The 26,185-nt window shown below is 39.3% G+C and overlaps 1 protein-coding gene across 2 annotated transcripts in view; it reads right to left on the reverse strand.

Moving 5' to 3' along the window:
- The window catches only part of ACBD6 (acyl-CoA binding domain containing 6), a 201,041-nt gene extending 175,148 nt beyond the window's left edge, over window positions 1-25,893 (reverse strand). For both annotated transcript variants that reach the window (XM_068986419.1, XM_068986421.1), the window contains exons 1-3: window positions 25,457-25,893; window positions 18,424-18,488; window positions 15,399-15,495 (exon numbers count right to left, since the gene is read on the reverse strand). In XM_068986419.1, coding sequence (XP_068842520.1) covers window positions 15,399-15,495; window positions 18,424-18,488; window positions 25,457-25,678 — 384 coding nt within the window. In that variant the 5' untranslated portion in view covers window positions 25,679-25,893. The remainder of the gene's footprint in view (window positions 1-15,398; window positions 15,496-18,423; window positions 18,489-25,456) is intronic.
- Window positions 25,894-26,185: the final 292 nt, after the last annotated feature.

Here is a 26,185-nt window from a genome sequence, read left to right on the forward strand (position 1 = left end):
GGAGAAGGAGTCAACAGAAGATGAGATGGTTGGATGACATCACTGACTTGACGGATATGAGTTTGAGCAAGCTCTGGGAGTTGGTGATGATCAGGGAAGCCTGGTGTCCTGCAGTTCACGGGGTTGCAAAGAGTTGGACACAAATGAGCAACTGAGCTGAACTGAAAGCTAACCAAACATGTTTTTTAACCACAAGTAGGAACCATTGGACTCAACTGGCAAACACACACAAACACGTACAAGTATTAAGCATTCAACAGTTCCTAAATATTATGCAACCCTTTTCAAGTCAGTAAGGTAAACCATTTTATTTTTACTAATACAGCATGCTTTTTCTGTATCAGAAATTAGCTGTTCACAGAGGCTAACAAATTTGACCCAAAATATCAATATATTCAACCTTTGTTCCCAATAACAAAACATGTTATAATAGAATTCTACTATTAGAACAAATGGTTTCTCAGTAGGAAAAAATTATCTCCTAGTAATTTTGAAACTAGACAAAATGCAGTTTGAATTACTAACTCTGAATTGATTTATTTTAAGTTGTTTTTCTATCAAAGTAAACCTGAAATAACAATTCATTCCGTAATACCTACTGCTGGATTATTTCTTCTGCCTATGGCTCTGTTTGGCTTCCCAGGTGGCACAGTGGTTAAGAATCTGCCTAACAACGCAGGAGACCCAGGAGTCACGGGTTGGGTTTGGTCACTGGGTGAGGAAGATCCTCTGGAAGAGGGCAAGGCCACCCACTCCAGTACTCTTGCTTGGAGGATCCCATGGACAGAGGAGCCTGGTGGGCTACAGTCCGCAGGGTCACAGAGTCAGACACAACTGAGCAAGCATGCATGCTATGGCTTTAATATCATAATCCAGTTAGTCTACTCAAATGTGTAACTGCTTCATTTACAAAGAAATATATCCTATCTACTGCACAAATAAAGTCTTGAGCATTCTTTAGTGAAAGAAAATTTTAGTTACACAGGATACTAATTTCCCCAAATTGTCTAATAAATTTAATTACCAAATAAAATTTAGGTTGCTTTTTTTTTTCATTTATATGAATTGAACAGGACAACAAAATCTTCTTTCCATTGTTCTCATTATTCTAAGGCATCAATATTTTTAGATTATAAAATATGTCCATTATTTAAACTATTTTATTCTTTCATTAAAATATTATATTTTGATTTATTAATAGAAATTTTTAATTTCTAACCATGCTGTTTTAATTTGTGTCTATAAGAGAAACAAAAACACAAAGTAAGCATAATACAGGAAAATGTATCATCACAGAATATCAGTCACTTTAAGCTGTAGAACACTGCCCTCTGGCGTTCACTGATCTAAAAAACAATTCAGTGTACCTAAATCACAATTTAATCCAGCCAATGGATTTTTCTTTGTTACTGAAGCAAAATTCTTCCACGCTTTTTTAAAAACTCACATTTATTCTAGAGAAATGTCTGTGTCAAATGTTCTTCAACTTCTCCCCTTCTGACTCACCCAAATCTCAATTTGCAGTTAAATATGGCATTAACTTTCATGATCTTACATAAGGAACACAGTATTTAACCCAATTAATCTCACCCAAATTAGTCTGGACAAAGAAAATCGAAGAAAACATGGACACAACACATATAAAAAGGGATAAAGACACTGAATTCAGAATTCAGCTTACACAAGGTCTTAACCTGATTTTACATTAACGTGGTACTACAATAATTGGAAAAGCTATACACAGCAGAAATAACAGCAGGCGTAGCGCACACAAGTAATCTATGCAAACTTTAGCTATACGCACTGAAATTCGTCAGCCCCTCCCCTGTACCACGTACAACATAACGGCCAGACCAGTCCAATCCAGCCGTTACTGGTCATCTTCTGCTTCACATACTGAGCTGGTAACAAGGAATTATAAATATTAATAAGACATAATCTTAATTCTGGAAAAGAACAGAGGACGAGAAACATAATTTCAATTCAAAATGGTAGGAACAATGAAAGCAGAGGGGCCCAGAGAGCCGTCACTTTGTCTATCTCTGTATGGTTCAAGGAACAGGGAAAAGATTCCTAAAGGTGAAAATATCCTAAACCTAGTCTTCAAGGATGAGCACAAATTAATCTAGTAAACAGAGAGAGCTCTCCAAATGAAGGAAAAAAAAAAAACTTGAACTAAAATCAGAAGATGTAAAACAGCAAGATGTAGGGCAGTAGATACTGACAACCCCAGAGTGCTTCAAAGTGACTCGTGAGCCACTAAAACAAACAGAGGTCAGGATCCTAGCAGGAAATTTTAAGTAAATCTGGAGTAAAGATTATGCATCTCTATTTTTAAAGCTCCCTGCAAGGGATTCTGGTGTACAGTCAGGTTGCTGAAACAATACTTTAAGTCTGATAGTACTGGAATTTAAAATAAAGGTTGAGGAGGGGTAGGAGGTGGGATTGAAGTGTAAATATGAATCAGATTGTGGCGGAATTTGTATGTCATACTAATTTAGCCTACGAGTAAAAGGGAATCACTTTTAAACAGGGAAAACATGGTCAGGTATGTATTTTAGAAGCAATACAGAGGACAGACTTGAGTGGGATCAGACGTAAAATAGGGACAACATGTAGAAATGCCCCTGCAACAATAAAATAAAAATACTCAACAAGTATTCTGACACATGAACCTAAAACAAAGTCAAAAGGTAGACCCCTTAAGACGGACTGCACCAGCAGATGCATTTTTAATTTGGCTCACATTGTAGGGCAACTGCTTAGCCAACTTTAACTTCTCTTTTAAAGCCTCATTCAAAAATCAAGAGATATCACACTAACGCCAAGATTTTATATCTGGTCTGGCATCACTGGCACTCACAGCAACAGCCGGCTGGAGCAAAGGTCCATTTTCTCATTCATACAGGCACGCACTCCCCCTGCAAGGGTTTCCCTGGTGGCTCAGAGGGAAAAGCCTCTGCCCGCAATGCAGGAAACCCAGGTTTGATCCCTGGGTCAGGAAGATCCCCTGGAGAAGGGAATGGCAACCCACTCTGGTACTCTTGCCTGGAAAATCCCATGGATGGAGGAGCCTGGTAGGCTGCAGTCCATGGGGTCGCAAAGAGTCAGACACAACTGAGCAACTTCACTTTCACTCCCTGTAAACTATAATTCTCATGACTATGTATAAATTCCAACCCATTTCACTCATTTATGTTAATGGCCTGGACTCTGCAGGCTATTCACTGTTTAAAAATTAGCTTTTGTGATCCTGCTCTAAAAACCCTGAACCCTGATCAGGATCACAGAAAAGATCAGGGCTAAAAAATGAATTTAGAATCAACACAGCCTACTGTTAAAACTGCAAGAATAGTAAGGAGAAACAGCAATATAGTCTTGGGCAAAACAACATTTTATCATGCAGACTTTATGCTTTATGATATTCCTATCGGCTTAAAAGTGGCCTTTACCACATTCAATTTATTTACTTATTTAGGCTACTTTGAAGCATGTGGGATCTTAGTTCCTTGACCAGGGATTAAACCTGGGCCCCTTTCAGCAGAAGCACAGTGTCTTATCCACTAGACTCCCAGGAAGTCCCTCACATTCAAATCTTAGTTAAAAGTTTATTTTCCTCATGTATGTATATTTCAATCTCTTTGGCACTGTTGTTGTGCTGTGCTGTGCTTAGTCGCTCAGATGTGTCTGATTCTTTGCAACCCCATGGACTGTAGCCCACCAGGCTCCTCTGTCCATGGGAATTCTCCAGGCAAGAGTACTGGAGTGGGGTGTCATGCCCTCTCCCAGGCACAGGAAGAGGACTATTAGGACAGGACCCTGTTCTGGCTCCTCTGTTGTTTCTTCAAGTTCCGTTAGCTATTCTGATATTCAATGAATTTTTATAGGTAAAAGATAAGTCAATGATGCTGTAAAAACCACAGATGAATAGTAGCCATTTTGCAAAAGTCTAGATGGGTACCAGACAGCTCAGAACAAAAGAGTCTCAGTTCTCCCATCTATATTACTTATCTTCATAAACAATACACAAATATAATGCAATGAATGCTAACCTAAGAGTCATCAGACAAGTTATGGTGAACAAAAATAAAGTAACTAGCAATATCCCAAGTAAAGATGAAAGTTTCTAAGGAGTTTCTCTAACAATGGCAAAAGACTAGATGGCCAACGAGAAGCAAGGTTTTAACAATACTACTGAAACACACAGAAAGCCCTAGAAATTCCTGAGAACAACATTGCCTTGTCTATCAGGAACTTTTGCTCCCTCTGGTGGTCACAAGAAGCTTTACTAGGTGTGAAGAGAAACAGGTACATGGGCAAAGAGGAATGAAACTGCAGGAACTATCCAGATAAACTTTCATCTATCAGACAAATAAACATTCAAGTTACAAAGAACACTTTTTTAAAAGAAGAAACTTAGAATTTAGTGCTTTTGAGGAAGCAATGCAGAATTACAGAAACAGTCACAAGTGCTTAGGTCTACTAGGAAATGACAGAAGGAGTATATCACGTGTGGGACAAGGAACTTCATATATAAAGTTTCGTTTTCATACCCTTTGAATTTTCATACCTGTTTGAATTTTTATTTCCATATGCCTGTATTACTTTCATTAAAATATTATTTACTGGACAATATAGAAGAATACTTATATCTTTTTACAAGTTTATATTCTAAGTGTATATCCCTTATCATTGGAGTAAAAGCCTTAATCCTTTTACTAGACTATCCCATGTGCCCCATGCTACCTCATTTCGTATTTCTCTGCCCTGCACCCCATTCCCGTATACCTATTCAGCCCTCCTAACAATTCCTAGAGAACACCAGGCATGCTCCTGCCTTAGGGATTTGCGCTGGCTGTCCCTCCATGTAGAATACTCCTCCCTAGATACCGGCACGGTTCATTCTTTCACGTCTCTGCTCAGTGTCATCTCTTCAGTGAGCCTTTCTTGATCAGCTCATTTAAAATTGTAACCCCACCCCCTGTACACCCGATTCTCCTTCTCCTGCTTTCTCTCCATGGTGCTAATCACCTTCTCATACACTATATCTATTCTATTACTTATGCCTGCCAAACTGTAAGCTCTCTGAGAGCAGGGATGGGTCTCTTGTTCACTGTTATCTCCAGCACTGAGAGCTATAACAGGCACACCATAAGTGTGCAATAAATGAGCTGAATGAATGAATACTATCAACAATACCTTAATAGATGTACAAAAAAGGACAAAAGTCCTTTTATAAATGGTTCAATATGAAATAGCAATCTGCAACAGAGTAAAACCTTAATTATATAGGCAAAATACATGAGACTGGTCTTTTAATAAGTTAGATCTACAGAGAGATCATTAATGTATTTTTTCTTTTTGGCCTTAACTTGTAGGATCAACAGAGACCAAATAAACTCAAATCATCCTGTTGCTGCTGCTAAGTCGCTTCAGTCATGTCCGACTCTGTGCGACCCCATAGACAGCAGCCCACCAGGCTCCCCCTTCTCTGGGATTCTCCAGGCAAGAACACTGGAGTGGGTTGCCATTTCCTTCTCCAATGCATGAAAGTGAAAAGTGAAAGGGAAGTTGTTCAGTTGTGTCCGACTCTTCGCGACCCCATGGACTGCAGCCCACCAGGCTCCTCTGTCCATGGGAGTACTGGAGTAGGTTGCCATTGCCTTCTCCAATCATCCTGCTATTTGTACTCAAAAAGTCTTTATACAGGACTCAAAAAAAATGCTACTCATTACACTGTGCACCTTAGAATAAGAATCTTCTCAAAAGAGCTGTGCAAAATATCAATTATTAGCTAGAAGTTACAGAAAAACATACAATTCTTTAATTTGGAAAATGTCCTCTTCTAGAACTGTTAATATATTTATCAGGCTATAATCTTTGTGTCCATATTATCTCTTTAGAAGCAAGGCAGCCACTTCAGAACAGAGTGACTTCATGGGTCAGGTTTATTGTTGTTTACTTGGTAAGTTGTGTTGGGAGTCTTTTGCGACCCCATGGACTGTAGCCTGCCAGGTTCCTCTGTCCAAGGGCTTTTCTAGGCAAGAATACTGGAGTGGGCTGCCATTTCCTTCTCCAGGGGATCTTCTCAACCCAAGAATCAAACCCATGTCTCCTGCATTGCAGGCAGATTCTTTACCATTGAGCCACCTGGGAAGCCAGGGCATTCACAATGAAAAGAATATTAATTTTCCAAATGACTGGTCAATTAGGAAGTAGTCAGAAAAAAACAAAGTGAATAAAATGCAATTATTTTCCAATTTTATCAAAGTTTGTATAAAACTACCTTGAATATTTGTTAAAACATCGAATTATACACTTAAAAGTTTGAGCATCTCACTTTATATAAACTTTACTTTAAAAAACATAACCTGTAAACAAGTGAACTTCAGTTAGTAAACTTGCTTTTCACAGGGGTGTAGGGTAGCAATTCTGAAATGGCTTCCTGTGTATTCTAGCTCAAGAAAATGAGTAAATATAATGAGAATATTAGGAGCCTGGGTTCTGACTTAGAAAGGTGTTACAAATTCAGAAAGAGGGAAGACAACAATGTACCCTACAGTGCAGGGCTGGAATCAGAGGTACCAATATGAACTTGTGGTTTTTAATATATAAGTAAATAAATATAGAAATACAGATATAGGATACATATGTTAGAGAGGGTTAAGTAGGTGTGGGTATATACACACACATCTGCGTCCACAATGAACCTATCTGTGTGCACATTCATACCTGAACGCATACATATGTATGCATGTACACACAGATGTTAAGTATGAATGTGTGTTAACATATATGTGCATTTGAGCATATGTATTATTCAGGTACGGAGAAGACAATGACACCCCACTCCAGTACTCTTGCCTGGAGAATCCCAGGGACGGGGGAGCCTGGTGGGCTGCCCTCTATGGGGTCGCGCAGAGTCAGACATGACTGAAGTGACTTAGCAGCAGCATTATTCAGGTATGTCTGCTGAAAGGACACAGAAGCAATGACGCCCCAGCAGAAATGAGCATACTCAACACCCAGACTTTGCTTTCTAAATACCGTTCTCTACTAAAAGGAACCAAAGGGGAAAAGCCAATTCTAGGGTGAAGACAGAGAAAGCAGAAGATGAACCTGTGGAGTGAGTTGAATTGTGTCCTCTCCCCGACAAAGACACATCCACGTCTAACCCCAGATAGCTGAGAATGAGACCTTATTTAAAAACAAGGTCTTTGCAGATGTTATCAGGTTAAGATGAGGCATACAGTCAACTAATATTTGACAAGGGAGCCCAGACTACTCAATGAAAAGGACAGTCTCTTCAGTAAATGGGAAAACTGGACACCTATCTTGTGCTACGCACAAATATTAACCTGGAATGGACTAAGAACTTATGCATAAAAACATTCATTAAGGTCTTGGAAGAAAAATAGGGGGAAAGCTCCTTGACAATGGTTTTGGCAATGATCTTTTGGATTTGACGCGAAAAGCAAAAGCAACAAAAGTAAAAGTTAATAAGTGGAACAACATCAAACTAAAAACTTCGAAACAGCAACAGAAACCATCAACAAAATGACAAGGTAACTTACTGAACAGGAGAAAATATTTGTAAATCACATTTCTAATAAAGGGTTAATATCCAAAACATATAAAGAACTCACACAGCTCAACAGCAAAAAGAAAAAAAAAAATCCAATTTAAAAATAGGCAAAAATGAATACACATTTTTCTAAAGAAGACGTTCAAATAGCCAACAAGTATATGAAAAGGTGCTTGGCACCACTATCATCAGGGAAATGCAAACCACACTTGTTAGAATGGTCGTCATCAAAAAGACAAGAGATAAGTGCTGGCCAGGAGGTGGAGGGAAAAAATAAAGCCCTTGTGCACTGCTGGTAGAAATGTACATGGGTACAACCACTGTGGAAAACAGTACGGAGGTTTCTCAAAAACGAAAAACAGAGCTACCGTATGATCCAGCAATCTCATGTCTGTGTTGATGTCCAAAGGAAAGGAAAACTGGATTCTGAAGAAGTATCTTTCCTCCCATATTCACTGCAGCATTATTTACAATAGCCAACATACAGAAACAGAAAGAAGATAAAGATTAATTCAACAGATGCATTAATAAAGAAAATATGACACACACACACACATATATTATTCAGCCACGAAAAAGAAGGAAATCCTGCCATTTGCAACAAAGTGAATGGACCTTGAAGGTGCTATTCTAAGTGGAAAAAAAGTCAGGGAAAAACAAATCCTACATAACATCACTTACATGTGAAACCTAAAAAAGCCAAACTCACAGAAACAAAGAGTAGAATGGTTTTTACCAAGGGCCTGGGAGGTGGGGGAGAAATGGGGAAAATGTTGATTAAAGGTAGAAACTTCAAGTTACAAGATGAGTAAGTTCTGGGGATCTAATGTACAGCATGGTGATTATAGTTAATAACACCGTATTACATACTTGAAAGTTACTAAAGGAGTAGATCTTCAATGTTCTCACCACAAAATATAAACATTAATTATGTGACATGGTGGAGGTATCAGCTACGGTGGCACTCATTTTGCAACACGTGTCAAATCAACACGTGTGTGTGTACCTTGCTGCTGCTGCTGCTAAGTCGCTTCAGTCGTGTCGGACTCTGTGCGACCCCATAGACAGCAGCCCACCAGGCTCCCCCGTCCCGGGGATTCTCCAGGCAAGAACACTGGAGTGGGTTGCCATTTCCCTCTCCAATGCATGAAAGTGAAAAGTGAAAGTGAAGTCACTCAGTCATGTCTGACTCTTTGCAACCCCATGGACTGCAGCCCACCAGGCTCCTCCGTCCATGGGATTTTGCAGGCAAGAGTACTGGAGTGGGGTGCCATTGCCTTCTCTGGTGTGTGTACCTTAAATTTATAAAATGTTATATGTCAATTACATAGCAATAAAGCTAGGGGGAAAAGTTAAGATGAGGTTTAAGGCGAGCCCTAAATCCAATGACGGGTTGTCTAAATAAGAGAAAGTAAGGGCAATCTGGATAGAGACACAGGGGGAAAAGGCCATGTGAGCAGAGAGAGAAATTGGAGCTATCCTGCCACAAACTAAGGACTCTCTGAGACCACCAGAAGTACTGGTTGAGGCAGGGAAGGACTCTTCCCTGAAGCTTTCAAAGAGAGCATGGCTCTGCTAATACTGTAATTTCAGGCCTCCTGTACTGTGAGAGAATTTCTGCTGTTTTAAACTACAAACTACTAGTTTATGGTACTTTGCTATGGCAACCCTAGGAGACTAATACACCCTGAAACACGCCAGAAAGAAAAGTGTTCAAAGAATGATGGGGACATATCAAAAGGACATGGGAGCCGTCTTGAATGGCTTTCAGTGGCCAAACAATGGTAATTGGTATTACTACTGAATAAAATACAAATCTATGAGTATATTCTTGACTATAATGGGTGAGGCAATCAACCAGGGGCCCTGAGCACATTCATGTTCAGTATGCCAGGCTCTGACTACTTCTATCTTGGCCTTTTCTCAGGGTTGTGTGTGCAGTAAGCCACCGTCAGGGATGAGGTAATTTCTTCCACACCCCTGAAAAATAGCAGGTTTACTTCTACCTGCTATGAAAGTGATGAGTCCCCAAAGCTCAGTGCTCCTTCCCTATGGCACAACCCACTGTGTATGCAGGCATCCATCTAGGCCCACCTGTGTCATCCCTGTGGGATTTGGGGGACACAAGAATGTGAAGCAAATCCAACAAAGCTCATGTTGTTTGCCATGCCATGAATAATGAAGTCCTTTGGCTCAGACCCAGGAGTCTTGTAACTCTGCCAGTATCTAAGAAACAGTAATGGGCTATCTTATTAGCTTGTAAGTAGGGTAGAATCCTTTCACAGTTTTTGGAAATGAGTAAATAAATAAATAGGGGAGAAGGGAAAGCCCATCCTCACAGTGGCATGCCAAATAATAAATGCAGAAGGAATGATGGAGTTAGAACACCATTCAGTTCAGTTCAGTTACTCAGTCGTGTCCGACTCTTTGCGACCCCATGAATCGCAGCACGCCAGGCCTCCCTGTCCATCACCAACTCCCGGAGTTCACTCAGACTCACGTCCATCGAGTCGGTGATGCCATCCAGCCATCTCATCCTCTGTCGTCCCCTTCTCCTCCTGCCCCCAATCCCTCCCAGCATCAGAGTCTTTTCCAATGAGTCAACTCTTCGTATGAGGTGGCCAAAGTATTGGAGTTTCAGCTTTAGCATCATTCCTTCCAAAGAAATCCCAGGGCTGATCTCCTTGCAGTCCAAGGGACTCTCAAGAGTCTTCTCCAACACCACAGTTCAAAAGCATCAATTCTTCAGCACTCGGCTTTCTTCACAGTCCAACTCTCAATCCATATGTGACCACTGGAAAAACCACAGCCTTGACTAGACGGACCTTAGTCAGCAAAGTAATGTCTCTGCTTTTGAATATGCTATCTAGGTTGGTCATAACTTTTCTTCCGAGGAGTAAGCGCCTTTTAATTTCATGGCTGCAGTCACCATCTGCAGTGATTTTGGAGCCCCCCAAAATAAAGTCAGCCACTGTTTCCCCATCTATTTCCCATGAAGTGATGGGACCGGATGCCATGATCTTCGTTTTCTGAATGTTGAGCTTTAAGCCAACTTTTCCACTCTCCTCTTTCACTTTCATCAGGAGGCTTTTTAGTTCCTCTTCACTTTCTGCCGTAAGGATGGTGTCATCTGCATATCTGAGGTTATTGATATTTCTCCCGGCAATCTTGATTCCAGCTTGTGCTTCTTCCAGGCCAGTATTTCTCATGATGTACTCTGCATATAAGTTAAATAAGCAGGGTGACAATATATAGCCTTGACGCACTCCTTTTCCTATTTGGAACTGTTAATGGATATTAAAACTAGTGGGTGAAATCTGATTAGGAAAAGGATATTTACACAGTCTTAGAGTATCACCCCACAAATTACTCATTAATTTCAAAGGGGGCAGGGATAAATGTTACAGTGGAGAAAGCAAGTGATTAAAGTTAATATAACCAATTTGAGGACAAACAGACATCATGTATCTTCCAGTATAATACATACAGAAGGACACAATTCTGTGGTATTCCTTCCAAAAATGTAATGATCCAAATCTAATTACGAGGAAACATCAAACAAACCCAAACTGAGAGCCACTCTACAAACTAACTGGCCTATACTCTTCAAAAAGATGACAGTCAAGAAGGAAAGGCTGAGAAACCACTTCAGATTAAAGGAGACTAAAGAGACATGGCAGCTAGGTGCAGTGCATGATCCTGGGCTGGATGATGGCAACTAGGTGCAGTGCACGATCCTGGATTGGACGACTGATCAGAATGTTTAAAAATAACTATGAAAGACAGTTTAGGATACGATAAAGTGGAATATGGACTATGAATCTGACAATAATATTGAATGAATGTTAAAATTCCTGATTTTGAGAAAAGAGAATCATTGTTATTTGTCAGCAGGAATGTAAACTGGTATAGCCATGATGGAAACATTATGGGTTCTTCAAAAAATTAAAAATACAACTCCCATATGATCCAGGAATCTCACCTCTGGGTATACATGTAAAGGAAATGAAATCAGAACCTCAGACATCTGGTCTCTCATTGTTTATTGAGCATTATTCACAATAGCCAATATATGGAGAGACCTGAGTGTCCGTGTATGGATGAATGTATAAACAAGTGTGTCGTGTGTGTATAGACACACAAACAGAACCTTATTTAGCCATGAGAAAAAAGGAAATCCTGCCATTTATGACAATACAGATGAACTGGGAGGACACCATACTAAGTAAAATAATCCAGACAGAGAAAGACAAATATTATATGATCTCACCTATATGTAGAATCTAAAAAATGAAAAAGTCAAATTCATAGACGCAGAAAACAGAATGGTGTTTACCACTGGCTAGGGAAAATGGGGAGATACTGGTCAAAGAGTACAAAGTTGCAGTTCTGTAGGATGAATAAGTCTACTACAGGCATATATATATAGTTAATAATACTGTATTGAATATTGGAAATATGCTAAGAGAGTAAATATCAGGTGCTCTTCTCACACACACAGAGAGAAAAGGTGACTATGAGAGATGATATATTAGTTAGTTCAACTATAGTAATCATTTCACTATGTATATATACATAAATCATGTTGTATACCTTAAATATACATTTATAATTTTTATCTTAACAAATATGTACACATACATCTACATACACACACATATGCATGCCTTATAGGAACTCTTGACACCAAAAAAAAACAATGACCAATTTTGATAATTGCAGTATAGTAATGTCGCACAGAGTCGGACACGACTGAAGCGACTTAGCAGCAGTAGCAGCAGCAATGTATTGAAGTTTATTAAGCAGTAAAAGGACGTGATGTCTATAACTTCTCTAAAACGGTTCAAACATAATAAAATAATTCAGAGGAAACCTATTTACAAGTATGTACATGTAGATAGAAACTGATAAAACAAGTGAAACAACCGGCATAACTAGACAAATGCCATCCAAGAGTTCCTTGTGCTGCTCTTAGAACTTTAAAAAAGTTATATCAAGACAGTATAATGTACTATTATAAATTAGTTACCAATAAACACACTAATTAATAACACTGTATTCTATACATGAAATTTGCTTAGAGAGTAGACTTTAAGTGTTCTCACCATAGACACACACAAAAAAACATGATCGATATGGGAGCCGATGGATAAGGTATTTAAGGTAAGAAATCATAAATTCTGTTACTTATCAAAAGTTATAAACTCAAATGCCTACATAAGAAGTTTAGCAAGATGGTTCTAGCTGAGGCTCTCTCACAAAGTTTAGGGTTTTTTGGGAGTATAATTGCTTTATACTACTATAGTTGCTTTATACAGTTTCTGCTGTACAGAAAAGTCAATCAGCCATATGTATATCCCCTCTTTTGGGGATTTTCTTCCCATTTAAGTTACCACAAGTAGAGTTCCCTGTGCTATAAAGTAGGTTCCCCTTAATTATCTATTTCATACAAAGTAGTGTTGTATGTCGGAGAAGGCAATGGCACCCCACTCCAGTACTCTTGCCTGGAAAATCCATGGATGGAGGATCCTGGTAGGCTGCAGGCCATGGGGTCGTGAAGAGTCAGACACAACTGAGCAACTTCTCTTTCACTTTTCGCTTTCACGCATTGGAGAAGGAAATGGCAACCCACTCCAGTGTTCTTGCCTGGAGAATCCCCGGGACGGGGGAGCCTGGTGGGCTGCCGTCTATGGGGTCGCACAGAGTTGGACATGACTGAAGTGACTTAGCAGCAGCAGCAGCAGCAGTGTTGTATGTCAATCCTAATCTCCCAACTCATCCACTCCCCCATCACTCCCTCCCCACATGCTTTTTTCTAATACACATAATGTCAGCTATCGGACAGAGAGCAGAGTGGTTAAGAGTGGGGATCTGGACTTATACAGGCAAAGGTTAAAATCCCAGCAATATCATTTATTAGCTGGCTGATCTTGGCAAGTTACTAAACCTCTCTGTGCCTGAATTTCCTCTTTTTTAAAATGCAGACAATAATAGTTTCTAAGTCTTAAAATTCTTAAGAAGATTTCAAAGGGCAATATATGCAAAGAACACATTCAGCATGAGAGTTGCTATTATTTCATCATCTTTAGAAGCAAATATCAATAGAAAATGATTCTTTTAACCTAAAACAAAATGAATTAAATATCAAATCTCTTGAGATTGAGATTAGGGTCCGGCCCCATACCAATCAAAAATATGTGGGGGAAAAAGCTATGAGTCAAAGGTACCAGCTCAGAGTGTTTAAACTAAAAATTAAAATGTAAAGGAAATATAAAATTTCTTTTACAACTAGATTATGATGTTAACATATTTTTAGAATCATGTATTAAAGAATCATTTTTACTTGAAAAGTATGTATCTTTGGTTCTGTTTAGTTTACTCAAGTTTTGTAAATTAAGCAGGTAAGATATAGATATTTTTAAAAACATCCTTCACGTCTAGTTGGGTTTCCATAAGGAAGAACTACCTTAACTACATGGACTGTGCAAGCATTTGTAATAGTCATAGTTAACGGAATTTTACTTAGAAACTAAGGCATTGAAGATAAGAAGCCATAAATTCTGTTATCCAAAGTTATAACCTCAAATGCCTACACAAAGCCAGGCAATCAGAAACAGTCAAGTATAGTCCATAGGGAAGAACTGAGACCACAGTGGCTGGACTTGAACAGTAAGGACTCACTTAAAGGCATGCAAATTCAAGTCTTGTTTTTGTTTTTAATTGTGCCATCTGTATTCAGGCTGAGTTCAGTTCAGAGAGGCACTTGTTCTTACCACTGGATTTCAGATTTTTAAGTCCTTTCAGAACCTTTATGGTATATATCTGTACACAAATGATGTTTTATAGCAGTCATATCATTAGAGATATCCTAAGTTGGTTAACTTTCCCACTTTGTACTCATAATTAAGATATATTTTTATATGTCATAACATTTACATCTTTAAGGTTCCTTGTTATATGTCATAACATTTACATCTTTAAGGTTCCTTGTAACTCTGACATTTTAAGATTCCATCACTGATTCCATCCTTCATACTGGTAATAAATATCTAATAATGAAACAAGTGCCCTCAAAGTCCAAAGTAATCTCTTCTTCTACTGGATACCTTAGCACTCACCTCATTATTGTTTTATACTATTACTCTATTTTTCTTATGTTTTATCTTCTATAATATACCTTGTGAAAGTCGCTCAGTTGTGTCTAACTCTTTGCAACCCCATGGCCCTATACAGTCCATGGAATTCTCCAGGCCAGAATACTGGAGTGGGTAGCCGTTCCCTTCTCCAGGGGATCTTCCCAACCCAGGGATCAAACTGAGGTCTCCCATATTGCAGGCAGATTCTTTACCAGCTGAGCTATCGGGGAAGCCTTATAATGTACCTTAAACTATGTACATAATAGCAGAAAGTCTGTCATTCATATTTTACCCCATCAATGAGCATTTTGCACTTTCATAGAAGGTGCTGACAAAAAAAAAAAAAGAAGAGAATCCTCCCATTTTTCAAGATAATACTATGATCACAAGTTAAACTCTTTCAAATTCTAAAATGAACTGAGCTTTTGCATGATTTACAATTATGCTTTTAAAAATTCTCCACAATTCAGAGTTCTCAGTATCAGTAGCTGGCTATATGAACATATAAGCAATAGTATTTTTAGATAGATAAATAGTACAATAACTTTATAATCTTTCTATTTGAGAAAATAAAACTCAAAGGATGTTACTTAACCCTACAGCTTAGTTTTAACATTTATTTGAGAGAAAGATGGTGGTTTTTTTGGAAAGTGTTAGTTATAATCATTAAGTCTTACCTGAGGATTCCAACTTGGATCTAATTTTTTAACTACAGCAATGTATTCCTGCATTGCTTGGCTGGGGCTTGAATCACCAAGCGCTTTCCATGCTTCCCTGTAGTAATATCCAAAATGGCCTATCATTAATTATGTAAGAAACACAAACAGTATATTTCTTGTTATTATTAAGAAAAAGGCACACGTTTTAATGGTCACAAGATGTAATAAGCCATAGACGCACAGCCTTCTCTTTTTGCCTTTACATTGGTCCACAGCAATACAGACCTTATCAGCCCACCTAAGGAGCCCTTTTAGACACTTTTTCCTCTAATCACCCTTCCCCTGAAATTTTAAAATATATATTGCGTATTTGTCGAATTTAAGAAGGCATAAACTATTGTAATATCTAAGATTTTAAAACTCCCTCAAACCCAAATTTCACCCCTGCTGAGAACACATGGTCTACAGACAATAGGAGCAGTTCAGATCTAATGAATTAACTGTGTTTATGGCGTTTCAATAATGTGTTCACTATTCATCACATAAAACAATATTCTGTGGGAAATGCTTCAAACGTCTTATTTTAAGGTGTGAGAAATACACCTTCCCCTCCTGCTGTTATCGCATCTCTAAGCTGCCGGTAGTAGATCCTGAGGCCTTGGGCAGGGACTTCAAATGTGAGGAGGCAGCGAAGACAGAGAAAAGAGTACTAATGAATGAGAAGGCAGGGACTTCCTGCAGTTCAATAACCAAGAGCGATATTTTAGTCCTGAGCCCCCTTCTGCACTTTCCTTTTCTTCTTTCCTGCCAGCTGCTAGACCAGGCCTCCTTCTTGGCTTTTCCCTGCCAATTCTTTCTACCTCCAACTGGGAGGTACAGTCGCTGATCCACTGTAAAAGGTAACTCAGTCTCAGAGTCTTCCCATTACCTTCCTGCTCTTATCATGGACAGAATATCTTTCTGAGGTTTCCTAAATTTATTTTTAATCTCTTGAAATTTACTTGTATATATCATAAGACTTTATCCCAAATATACATTCTTCAAAGTAAATAAATTTCATTATTTAGTACTATTAAACAAATATACATGAACCATATTTAGATTTCCCCAAAATGTTCTTTATAGCTTTCTTTTTCCAGATGAGGAACCAATCAAGACTCACACATAACACTGAGTTTCAAGTATGTTTAGTCTTTTTATCTTCCATGATACTGATATTTTTTTAACAGTTCAAACCCGGTGTTTTTAAAAATATCTTTCAATTTGCATTTGTCTGATTGTTTCTTCACCTAGAGAGTTTTCTTGCCAAAAATGATTAATCATGATTAGAATCAGGTGAAATATTTGGCAAGAGCAACATACAGGTGAAATGTCATTTACAATTCATCACATCAGGGACACCAGTTTGTCCCATCATTAGTGATAAGAGTCAAGATTTAGTACAAGCAGTGTCTCCAGGTATTCTCCTTGTAATTAATAAGTAAACTCTTATTGTGTGAACTCAGATTGTGTGAATATTGTTCCCGAGTTGTTTTTCATCTAATGGTTTTAGCATCTATTGATGATTCTTGCCTGAATTATTATAATTGTAAAGTCTAAACTTTTAAAAACTACTAAAAACAATGAAAAAAATAGGAAAACACAGAGGAGAAAGTAATGGTGAATTTATAATTCATAAATTTAAAAATGCACAAAATATGCATCAAGGAATTTTATAACAGTAATAAAATGCCAGTCAGAGAACTATTGGAGAAGGCAACGGCATCCCACTCCAGTACTCTCGCCTGGAAAATCCCATGGACGGAGGAGCCTGGTAGGCTGCAGGCCATGGGGTCGAGAAGAGTCAGATACGACTGAACAACTTCACTTTCACTTTTCACTTTCATGCATTGGAGAAGGAAATGGCAACCCACTCCAGTGTTCTTGCCTGGAGAATCCCAGGGACGGGGGAGCCTGGTGGGCTGCCATCTATGGAGTTGCACAGAGTTGGACACAACTGAAAGCGACTTAGCAGCAGCAGAGAACTATTTGTTGTCATCAGCATAGGCAGCTTGAGCCAGAAACAAAATCAAAGCACAGCTTCCTGTCACTGAGAATGTTCTGCACAGAACAAGTCAGCTGAACTAAATAACTGTGCTTAATGACATTACTGATTTGCATTTCAGGTTCAAGCTGGACATCTCCTCCCAGCTGGGTGACAAACAGTCCCCAGACAGGCAGCTTGTTCAGGGAACCACGTTTTGAGGAGCCCTGCTCTAGAAAGAGGTGAGAATCCAGTTTCAGTGCTTCTCTCCACAACCATATTTCACCTTTTCTTTTTAAACCTTCCCTCTCTACTTTTAATTTCAGGTGGATGCTCCAAAGTCCTTTCTTCTCTAAGTTTCCCTATTGTATATGATTCCTCTCTTTTCACTTAAACAAGGTGGGAGGATATAAGGCCTCATATGACAGGATGTAATCTCTGAATTATAATTAAAAAAAAAAAATTCTAGGAGGGCATAGTCTTTCTATGTATTCAGGAAAGAAATAGGCTCAGGATCTATTTTTCTTTCCCTCTCTGTTCAAGAGGTTATTAGAAGCACTTCTTCACCATGGTAGGCAAGGAACAGAAGAGCATTAGAGATGAGGAGAAAAAATTGGGAAGGGGAAAAAAGAGTAAAATATGGGGATTTGCCCTCCTCTTCTCCTTTCCCATCCTCCGGACCTTCTTCCAAGATCCCTCCAGAGAGAAGTGGTGACCCATTAGAGGCTGTATGATTAGGAAGGAAAATTTCAAGCAACAGCTCTATGGTCACTCTCTAAGAAGTGATTCATATGTGAGGGATGTATGAACTACTTATATACCAACATCAAAGCATAAGAATCCTTTAGGAGACTTATCTAAAATCGGCTTTTAATCTCTCTCCCAACTGCCTGTCATTAGCACTGCCTACAGCAGAAAGAGATTAATATAAAAATAATTCTTTAATCTGCTCACTGCTTTCTAATTCCTAAACACCTAAACCCTTTACAACAACCACATTAGATCCCAAGAATTTCTTACCATTTTTGCTTTCCTTCAAAGTCAAAGAAGCTTGGTTTAGGTGTATTGCAATTTCCAACTTTGACCTAAATGAAGGGGGTGGGCAGAGATAAAATCAAGAATTTATTTTTCAAAAAACTGCCTCAGAAACTTTTAATTTTTAAATCTATTACATATACTTTGTAACTATAGGTTAGAAAATATCTACAACTATATAAAATAATAAAATGTAACATTCTTTGCAAAAGCAAACCAAAAAACTACAACTTTAAATAGAGGCTGCTTTGGCTTATTGCATAAAACAACTGTTAACTACCAGTATAACACATTTTTAAAATGAATGATAAACAGCTACATTTCTAAATTAGACAAATTGTGTGTGTATATATATAACAAATTATAGATTTTGTAATCATGCTACCATTTATAATGTAGAATTTTAAAATATGCAATAAACAAGTTTTAAAGTACAGTTTATCAGAATTCATCATACAGTCTGTTTATGCTGATTCTCAACACTATCAGCATTTTCTCTCTCTCAAACTCCAGAATAAAACACACTATTTTCAAATTTATGAAACTAGTCAGTATAAATTTAGATGCTAAAAGCCATGAAAAAATTTCAAGTTTCTCAACAACAAATTCTATAAATTCCATCTATTCCACAATAATCTTCTCTTGTTCATGGTCAGTACTTATTTTTAATCCTCAAACACTTAAACTACACAGTGATTTGCATTATGAATAAGCATAAATGAAATTCACACAAGTTAGACTTTACTGCACACCTTGACTCCCCCTGCCACAAGTAATCTCCCTTTCTGATGAACTCTCACAACACTTTCTCCCTCTCTGTGATGGCACTTTCCACATTTCCCTTGTGTTAGCGAGGTTTGTGTAGCCTCATCTTTCTACAAGAATAAAGTCTCTCAGAAACTATTCTTAACCCACCCATTGCACATAGCTGTGTCTACCTGAAGGCAGTAAAAAAAAAAAAAAAGTTTGTTGCATATGGAATGTATACATTAGGCATGTGTTCAACAAAATACCTACCCACTATCTCCCTAAAGCTAAATACCACAATCTGAACCCTACCTACTTCTCTGGGACCTTCCTAATACTCCTAACACATGCATTTTGCTAAAATCAAACTGATGGTCTACTCATTAATCAGACTGGTCTACTCAATTGCCTTAAGAATTTTCATTTTTATTCTATTTTTCTCACGTTATTTCCCTCAACTGAAAAGCCCTCACCTTCTTCCCTCCACTTTTCAAAATGCTCCTTTCAGTACCACTCAAGGTTCAGATTCTAAGGAACCCTTTCAGTCTACAATGATCTCATTCAGCTCTGATTTCCTAATAACTATCATCTCTATTATTTGGTTAGAAATTAATCGCATGGCTCTCTGGTCATGATTAAAATGTACAGTGATACAGGGGCAGTCCAGTGAGGAAGGGACAGGGAGAAGAAAGGATGAGAGAGCAGGAGCTGCCTTTCTTAGACAATCACCATAAACCAAAAGCTTCACATAAGTCAAAGGAGCCACACAACAATCCTGTTAGGCTTGTCGTTACGTACTCATTCTATAAATGAGTACAGAGAAGCTGAGGAGGATTGTCACTGCTCACACATTTATAAATCTTGAATCAGGAGTCAAGACTTGACTCCAGGACTGACACCAAAGTCCAATACTCCTCTACTAGACATCACTGTTTCGTATGCTACATAGAATCCAGGCTTCCATTCTGGCATCTCTAAAATCACTTCAACTACTGGATTGTTAGAAATATGAAATGGGATAAACTATTAGGCATCATAAAAATAGCAGTTATTACTTTGTGTTTTTTCGTCCAGACAACAGCCAGTGGCAGAAACAAATGCCAATGCCTATCCTCCATTTCTCCTACAGTGACAGAAGTCTCAGCCAGACACAAGATCATTGAGCTGAACGTTTTATGTGGCTATGCAACTTCCGCCCAGGTCCAGGGAACTGGATGTGTGTAAAAGTGACATAAATATCTTCCTTAAAAAGAAAGAGGGACTGTTCTTCCCTTTCCCTCTGCCTAGGCTAGAACTGATCGTGGAAAGATCTTATTGCAGCAGTTCTAAAACTTTTTGGTCTTGTAATCCCTTTACACTCTTAGAGACTGAGCCCCCCAAAGAGTTTTTCTTTTTATGTGGATTATACTGATCAATATTTACCAGATTAGAAATGAAAATATATTTTAAAATGTGTTAAAATGTCAATTAATTTTAAAAATAATAAACTTGTTACATGGTAACATAAATAAAATTTTATGGAAAATAACTATATTTTAAGGCAAAAAATATTTAGTGAGAAAAGTGACGCTGTTTTACATTTTGCAAATCTCTTTACTATCTGCCTTAATAGAAGGCAGGTGTATTCTACTTCTGCATTCAGTCTATTGTGATACATTGTTTTGGATGAAGAAAACAACTTCACACAGATACATTGTTAGAAAAGACAGAAGTATTTCAGTAGCATTTTAAGATAATTGTAGATATTCTTCTTTGATATCACACCAAACCTCAACAAGTGGCAGTTTCTTCAAGGATAGCTTCTTAAAGATTCTTCCCTGGTGGCTCAGATGGTAAAGCATCTGCCCGCAATGTGGGAGACCTGGGTTCAATCCCTGGGTCTGGAAGAATCCCTGGAGAAGGAAATGGCAACCCACTCCAGTATTCTTGCCTGAAAAATCCCATGGATGGAGGGGCCTGGCAGGCTACAGTCTATGGGGTCGCAAAGGATCAGACACAACTGAGCAACTTCACTTTCTTTTCTTTCTTTCACAATGTGGATCTGAAGCCATATCAACAAATTTCTTATACTGTTACATTAAAATCCATTGGTCTGACTCGCATACTTTGAATGCATCTTCTATCCACACATAATTTGTAACTTCATTCCCTGCAACATCTGAAAACAGTGCACTGAGTTATGCAGATCTTCCAAATGTTGACCTATTTCCTTACACACACAACAGTAAAAGTTCACAATCACTGAAGCCAGCACTAATCTATCAAAAACATCTTTCAGTATTAGGAACCTGTCAACATCAGGTGGCAGATGCAGATTTTCCAAACCTAATTTTCACTTGAAAGCTCAAATGTTGTCACTGGCAACAAATACCAGCAGTTGTTTTCCTTTAAGTGACAGTCTGACTTTTCTCATTTTCAAGAAATTGTATGCCAAATACTCAAGCCTGAATAAGCATAGTTTATCCGTAAGTTGCTGTATTAAGTAAAAATTATATATGTTGAGAAAAGTGGGTAGCTCAACGTGCAACTCAAAATTTACACAGGCATTTTTCTTCAAAACAGCCAACAATAATTCAGTATGCAGGAGACATATTTTGTGTGTACCCCTATTTCATCACACACAACCTTAAAAAGACTTGTATTCAAGAGTTAAAATGAAAGAAAATCAGTAATTTTTACTGCTTTATCAAAGGCATTTTAAAGTGAAACTGGCCTTTTTCTTTTTAAATTCAGTCAGTTCAGTTTAGTTGCTCAGTCGTGTCCGACACTTTGCGACCTCATGAACTGCAGCACACCAGGCCTCCCTGTCCATCACCAACTCCTGGAGTTTACCCAAACTCATGTCCATTGAGTCAGCGATGCCATTTAACCATCTCATCCTCTGTTGTCCCCTTCCCCTCCTGCCCTCAATCTTTCCCAACATCAGGGTCTTTTCAAATGAGTCAGCTCTTCACATCAGGCAGCCAAAATATTGGAATTTCAGCTTCAACATCAGTCCTTCCAATGAATATTCAGGACTGATTTCCTTTAGGATGGACTGGTTGGATCTCCTTGCAGTCCAAGGGACTCTCAAGAGTCTTCTCCAACACCACAGTTCAAAAGCATCAATTCTTCTGCACTCAGCTTTCTGTAAAATCCAACTTAAATTCAGAATACACAGTGGCAAAAAAATAAAGCTAAAAAATACTACTTCTGCCACTGCCTTGATTCATGCTAACACATCAGCAGTTTTATCCACCATGACAGCACAGAAAAAAGGCAAATACAAACATACCTCGTTTTATTGCACTTTACTTTATTGTGCTTTGCAGATACTGCATTTTTCACAAATTGAAGGTTTGTGCATACCCTGTATCAAGCAAGTTTATTGCAACCATTTTCCCAATAGCGTTAGCTCACTTCATGTCTCTAGGTCACATTTTGCTAATTCTCCCAATATATCAAACCTTCCGCTAGCAAGAAGATTGCAAGTCATTGAAGGCTCAGACGATGGTTAGCACTTTTTAGCAATAAAGTATTTTTTAACTGAGGTATGCATATTTTTTTAGACATAACGCTACTGCACACTTAATAGACTACAGTATAGTATAGACATAACTTTTATATTGGAGAAGGAAATGGCACCCCACTCCAGTATTCTTGCCTGGAGAATTCCACGGACAGAGGAGCCTTATGGGCTATAATCCATGGGGTCCCAAAGAGTCGGATGTGACTGAGCGATGAACTCTTCAACTTTCACGTGTATTGGGAAACCAAAAAATTCCTGTGACTCACTTTATTGTGATATTTGCTTCATTGCAGTGGTCTAGAACCAAACCCTCGTATCTCTGAGGTATGCCTGTAGTGTCTTAGTATTATTATGAAAATAGTTTTGACTTTATATTCTCTGAAGTCTGAGGGATTCTAAGGGGGGGGGGGGGCGGCGCGCGGTCTGTAGACCACAGTTTGAGAAAGGCTGCCCTAGAGAATGGCTAAACTACAAGACAGAAAAAGACTGAGCCCCTGGATGATTACCTAAAGCAGAGCACCCTCTCAGCCTAGATCACCCACCTCTAGCCCATTATCTGAGATGAAAATAAAAGTTCAGCAGCTGACCCTGTATCCTGACACAGAAGCTTTTGTATTCCCAAATTCAAAGAACAGTTCTGGATCCAGAAAAGGCTGAATAAATAAAACTACAGGATTCTAGGACATCATTAGTAACATTTCTCAAATCATTAGATAATGAATTCTAAGCTATGAAACAGAGTTATAAAATGTAGCACTTTAACAGAGCATCACCTAAACTCTGTTCTCTCTGATATATACATGATATTTTCAGAGCCCCTGAAACAGACTGTTTCAACCAAGGTTGCCAGTGGTAAATGCCAGTGAATCAAGTGTACCCAGGTGAAAGTAGGAAGATGTGTTGAGTATCCCCACTTGTGCTGGTGCTGAAGGCTCCTCAACAGGAGTTTGAAATTTCCATTGTCCTCGGGTTTTCACAGGTGTCAGTAAGTTCCCTTTTGTTGGCACGGTGCAGGCTGATGAATGTTAACTGCTGGGATCTTTTTGAAACCACTAAAGATGCTAGTGGAGCCACTGGCTTATCTGAGACTAAGAGAACTATTATGTTAGGTAAGGTTAGGTCTCTGCCTGAGAAAACAATGTTCACAGCTCAGTTTATTTTTAGCCTTCTCCTGCTGACAAAATAGAGTGTTATTTGGAATAGAAAGTGAAATTATTTTATGAGAAAAGCTGATTTTATGAGAAATGTAATTATTTTACGAGAAATTCTGATCCTATGCAGGAATTATATTGAACTCTCAACTCTGTTATTCTATCAAAGACTGCTATTTTTAATACTGCCACAGAATTCTGATAGAAACAATATTTAGAAGAGACTGATGAACACTGTATGTCCTAACATGCCTAAGTAAGCATAATCTTATTCTCCAATTCTCTAGTAATTATTCTCTCATGAGGAATATTTCCCGATACAGACTATCTCTAAACACTCTAATGTCAAGAGGGTGAGGAATGCACACCTCTTCCAGACTACCGGGATGAAGTACACCTGAGACAGAATGGTTACCAGCTGGCAGGTGATGATAGTTCACTGATGACTTGGTATCAGATATTTAACGATGCTGATGCTAATACCAATAAAGATATGTCATAGAGAGGAAAACAATGTTTCTTGGAAATCTGGAGAAAATTAGTCTTGTCTTGCCCAGAGAATCATCAGTCAGCCATATTACTTGTCCAAACACAATGCTCAATAAATTCTTGTTAAATAATTGAAAGTCTCATTTTAATGTTATTAGGACAGGACTAATGACCAAAGAGAAAATAGATACCCAGAACTTCTGCAAGAGAAAAAATTCTGAGGCCAATTCAGGGGCAATTTTCATTGAATACTATAATTTATATCATTTATCCCTACAACTACATCTCTCAGGTCACTTTAACTGATATTCATCGATCTTCAAAAGAATCTTCATCTCAAGTCAGTATATTCAGTTTATGATACAGAGGGACCCCCACTATTTCTTTTTAAAGAATATAAGGGGAAATAGATGACAAGGGGCATAAAATGGGCTATTATTCAGAACTCCATTGCTTCCAGTGTTCCAAAACCTGGAGTCTTCCTCAACTTTTAACTCTTGTCGGCAGTTTTTCACATATTTAAATCTAAACTCAGGTAACTTTTGTAAATCTCTTGATGGCAAGTATCATGATGTTTTTGCTTCTCTGAATCCCCCACAGGCATAACTCCCAAGTGTTTTGCTATAAAATATGCTAAACAAGTATTGTTGATTATGATGAAGCAATAATTTTTCCAACCCAGTTACCCTCTGAGGATAAATAAAAGGTGTGTCATATGACATTATTGTATTTCCATACCTCCAGGTAATTTCAGAGCCTTAGACTCAGGAGCTACAAGTTAGTTCTGGTTCTGATTGTTTACCCATTTTGTAAATGTTCTGAAGCTGATGAAGGGCATAAGAGCAAGGTCACTAAACAAGTCGGGAAAAAACTGTCGCTCAGCAAACAAGTCGGGAAAGACCCAGAAAAACTGTCTCTCAGTGTCAGCTAAATATCGCTCCTAGGATAGCAAACAGGTCCTTTCCCTGTCCAGAACGAAGCTAATCCTTAGATGATTAAAACACACACACATACAAACTTCATTACACCTGACCATTAACCAAGCACTTTCACCATCCGTTTTTGGAGGAAAGGGAAGGCTTACGGTCACGCTCCCGCACCCAGCCCTTCCCTGCTACTTTACCTGCTTGTACCTGGCATACAGGTACAAGAGCTGCTCCCTGCTGGCCACTTGCACCAGGCCTTGGAGGTGCTCTGCAGCCTTCTCAAACAGCTCTGGCAGGCTCCTGGATGCCTCGATCTCGGGGCTCTGGAGGGATTCCACATCCCCGGAGTCGTCCCCGGAGCTCAGCTCTCCGCCACTGTCACCCGTGGTGGCCCCCGAGGGCAGGAATGACGAGGCCATGCGTCCGCCTGTCTTCGGACCGGGTGTGACGCCGGCGTGGGGGCCTGGCCCACCAGTCCCGAGCTCAAGCCGCACCCAACTCACCTCACCCGAGCTCCCTCGCTTAACTCAGCCTCGCTCCCTCTATCCCCCTTGTCTCCCCGGGCGTGCAGGGAGGGTCCTGCCAACCTCTGCTGCTCTCCCCCGCTGCCTGGTCTCTCCGGCTTCCCCAGGCTAACAGGGAGCTCGGGTTAGCCCAGATCGCTCCCGTGGCGCGGGGGTCTAGGAGCTGCACGCCCAGGGGTCCCGGAACAAGGGCGGTGCGGGGGCGGGCTACAGGCGCCTGGGGGCGTGGCGGGGGCGTGGCGGGGGCGTGGCGAGCGCTGGGCTGCCTGCACGCCGAGCACGCGCCCTGGGTTCCGGACTCCAGCCGGTTCCGCTCTGGGCCGCAGACGTTGGTGGGGGGGGGGATTTATGGGACCGCTCTAGGCTAACGCTGCTTGGAGAAACTGTCCTCAAACGTTGAGG

The sequence above is a fragment of the Capricornis sumatraensis genome, chromosome 14 (assembly GCF_032405125.1).
Source record: "Capricornis sumatraensis isolate serow.1 chromosome 14, serow.2, whole genome shotgun sequence".
Lineage (NCBI taxonomy): Eukaryota > Metazoa > Chordata > Mammalia > Artiodactyla > Bovidae > Capricornis > Capricornis sumatraensis.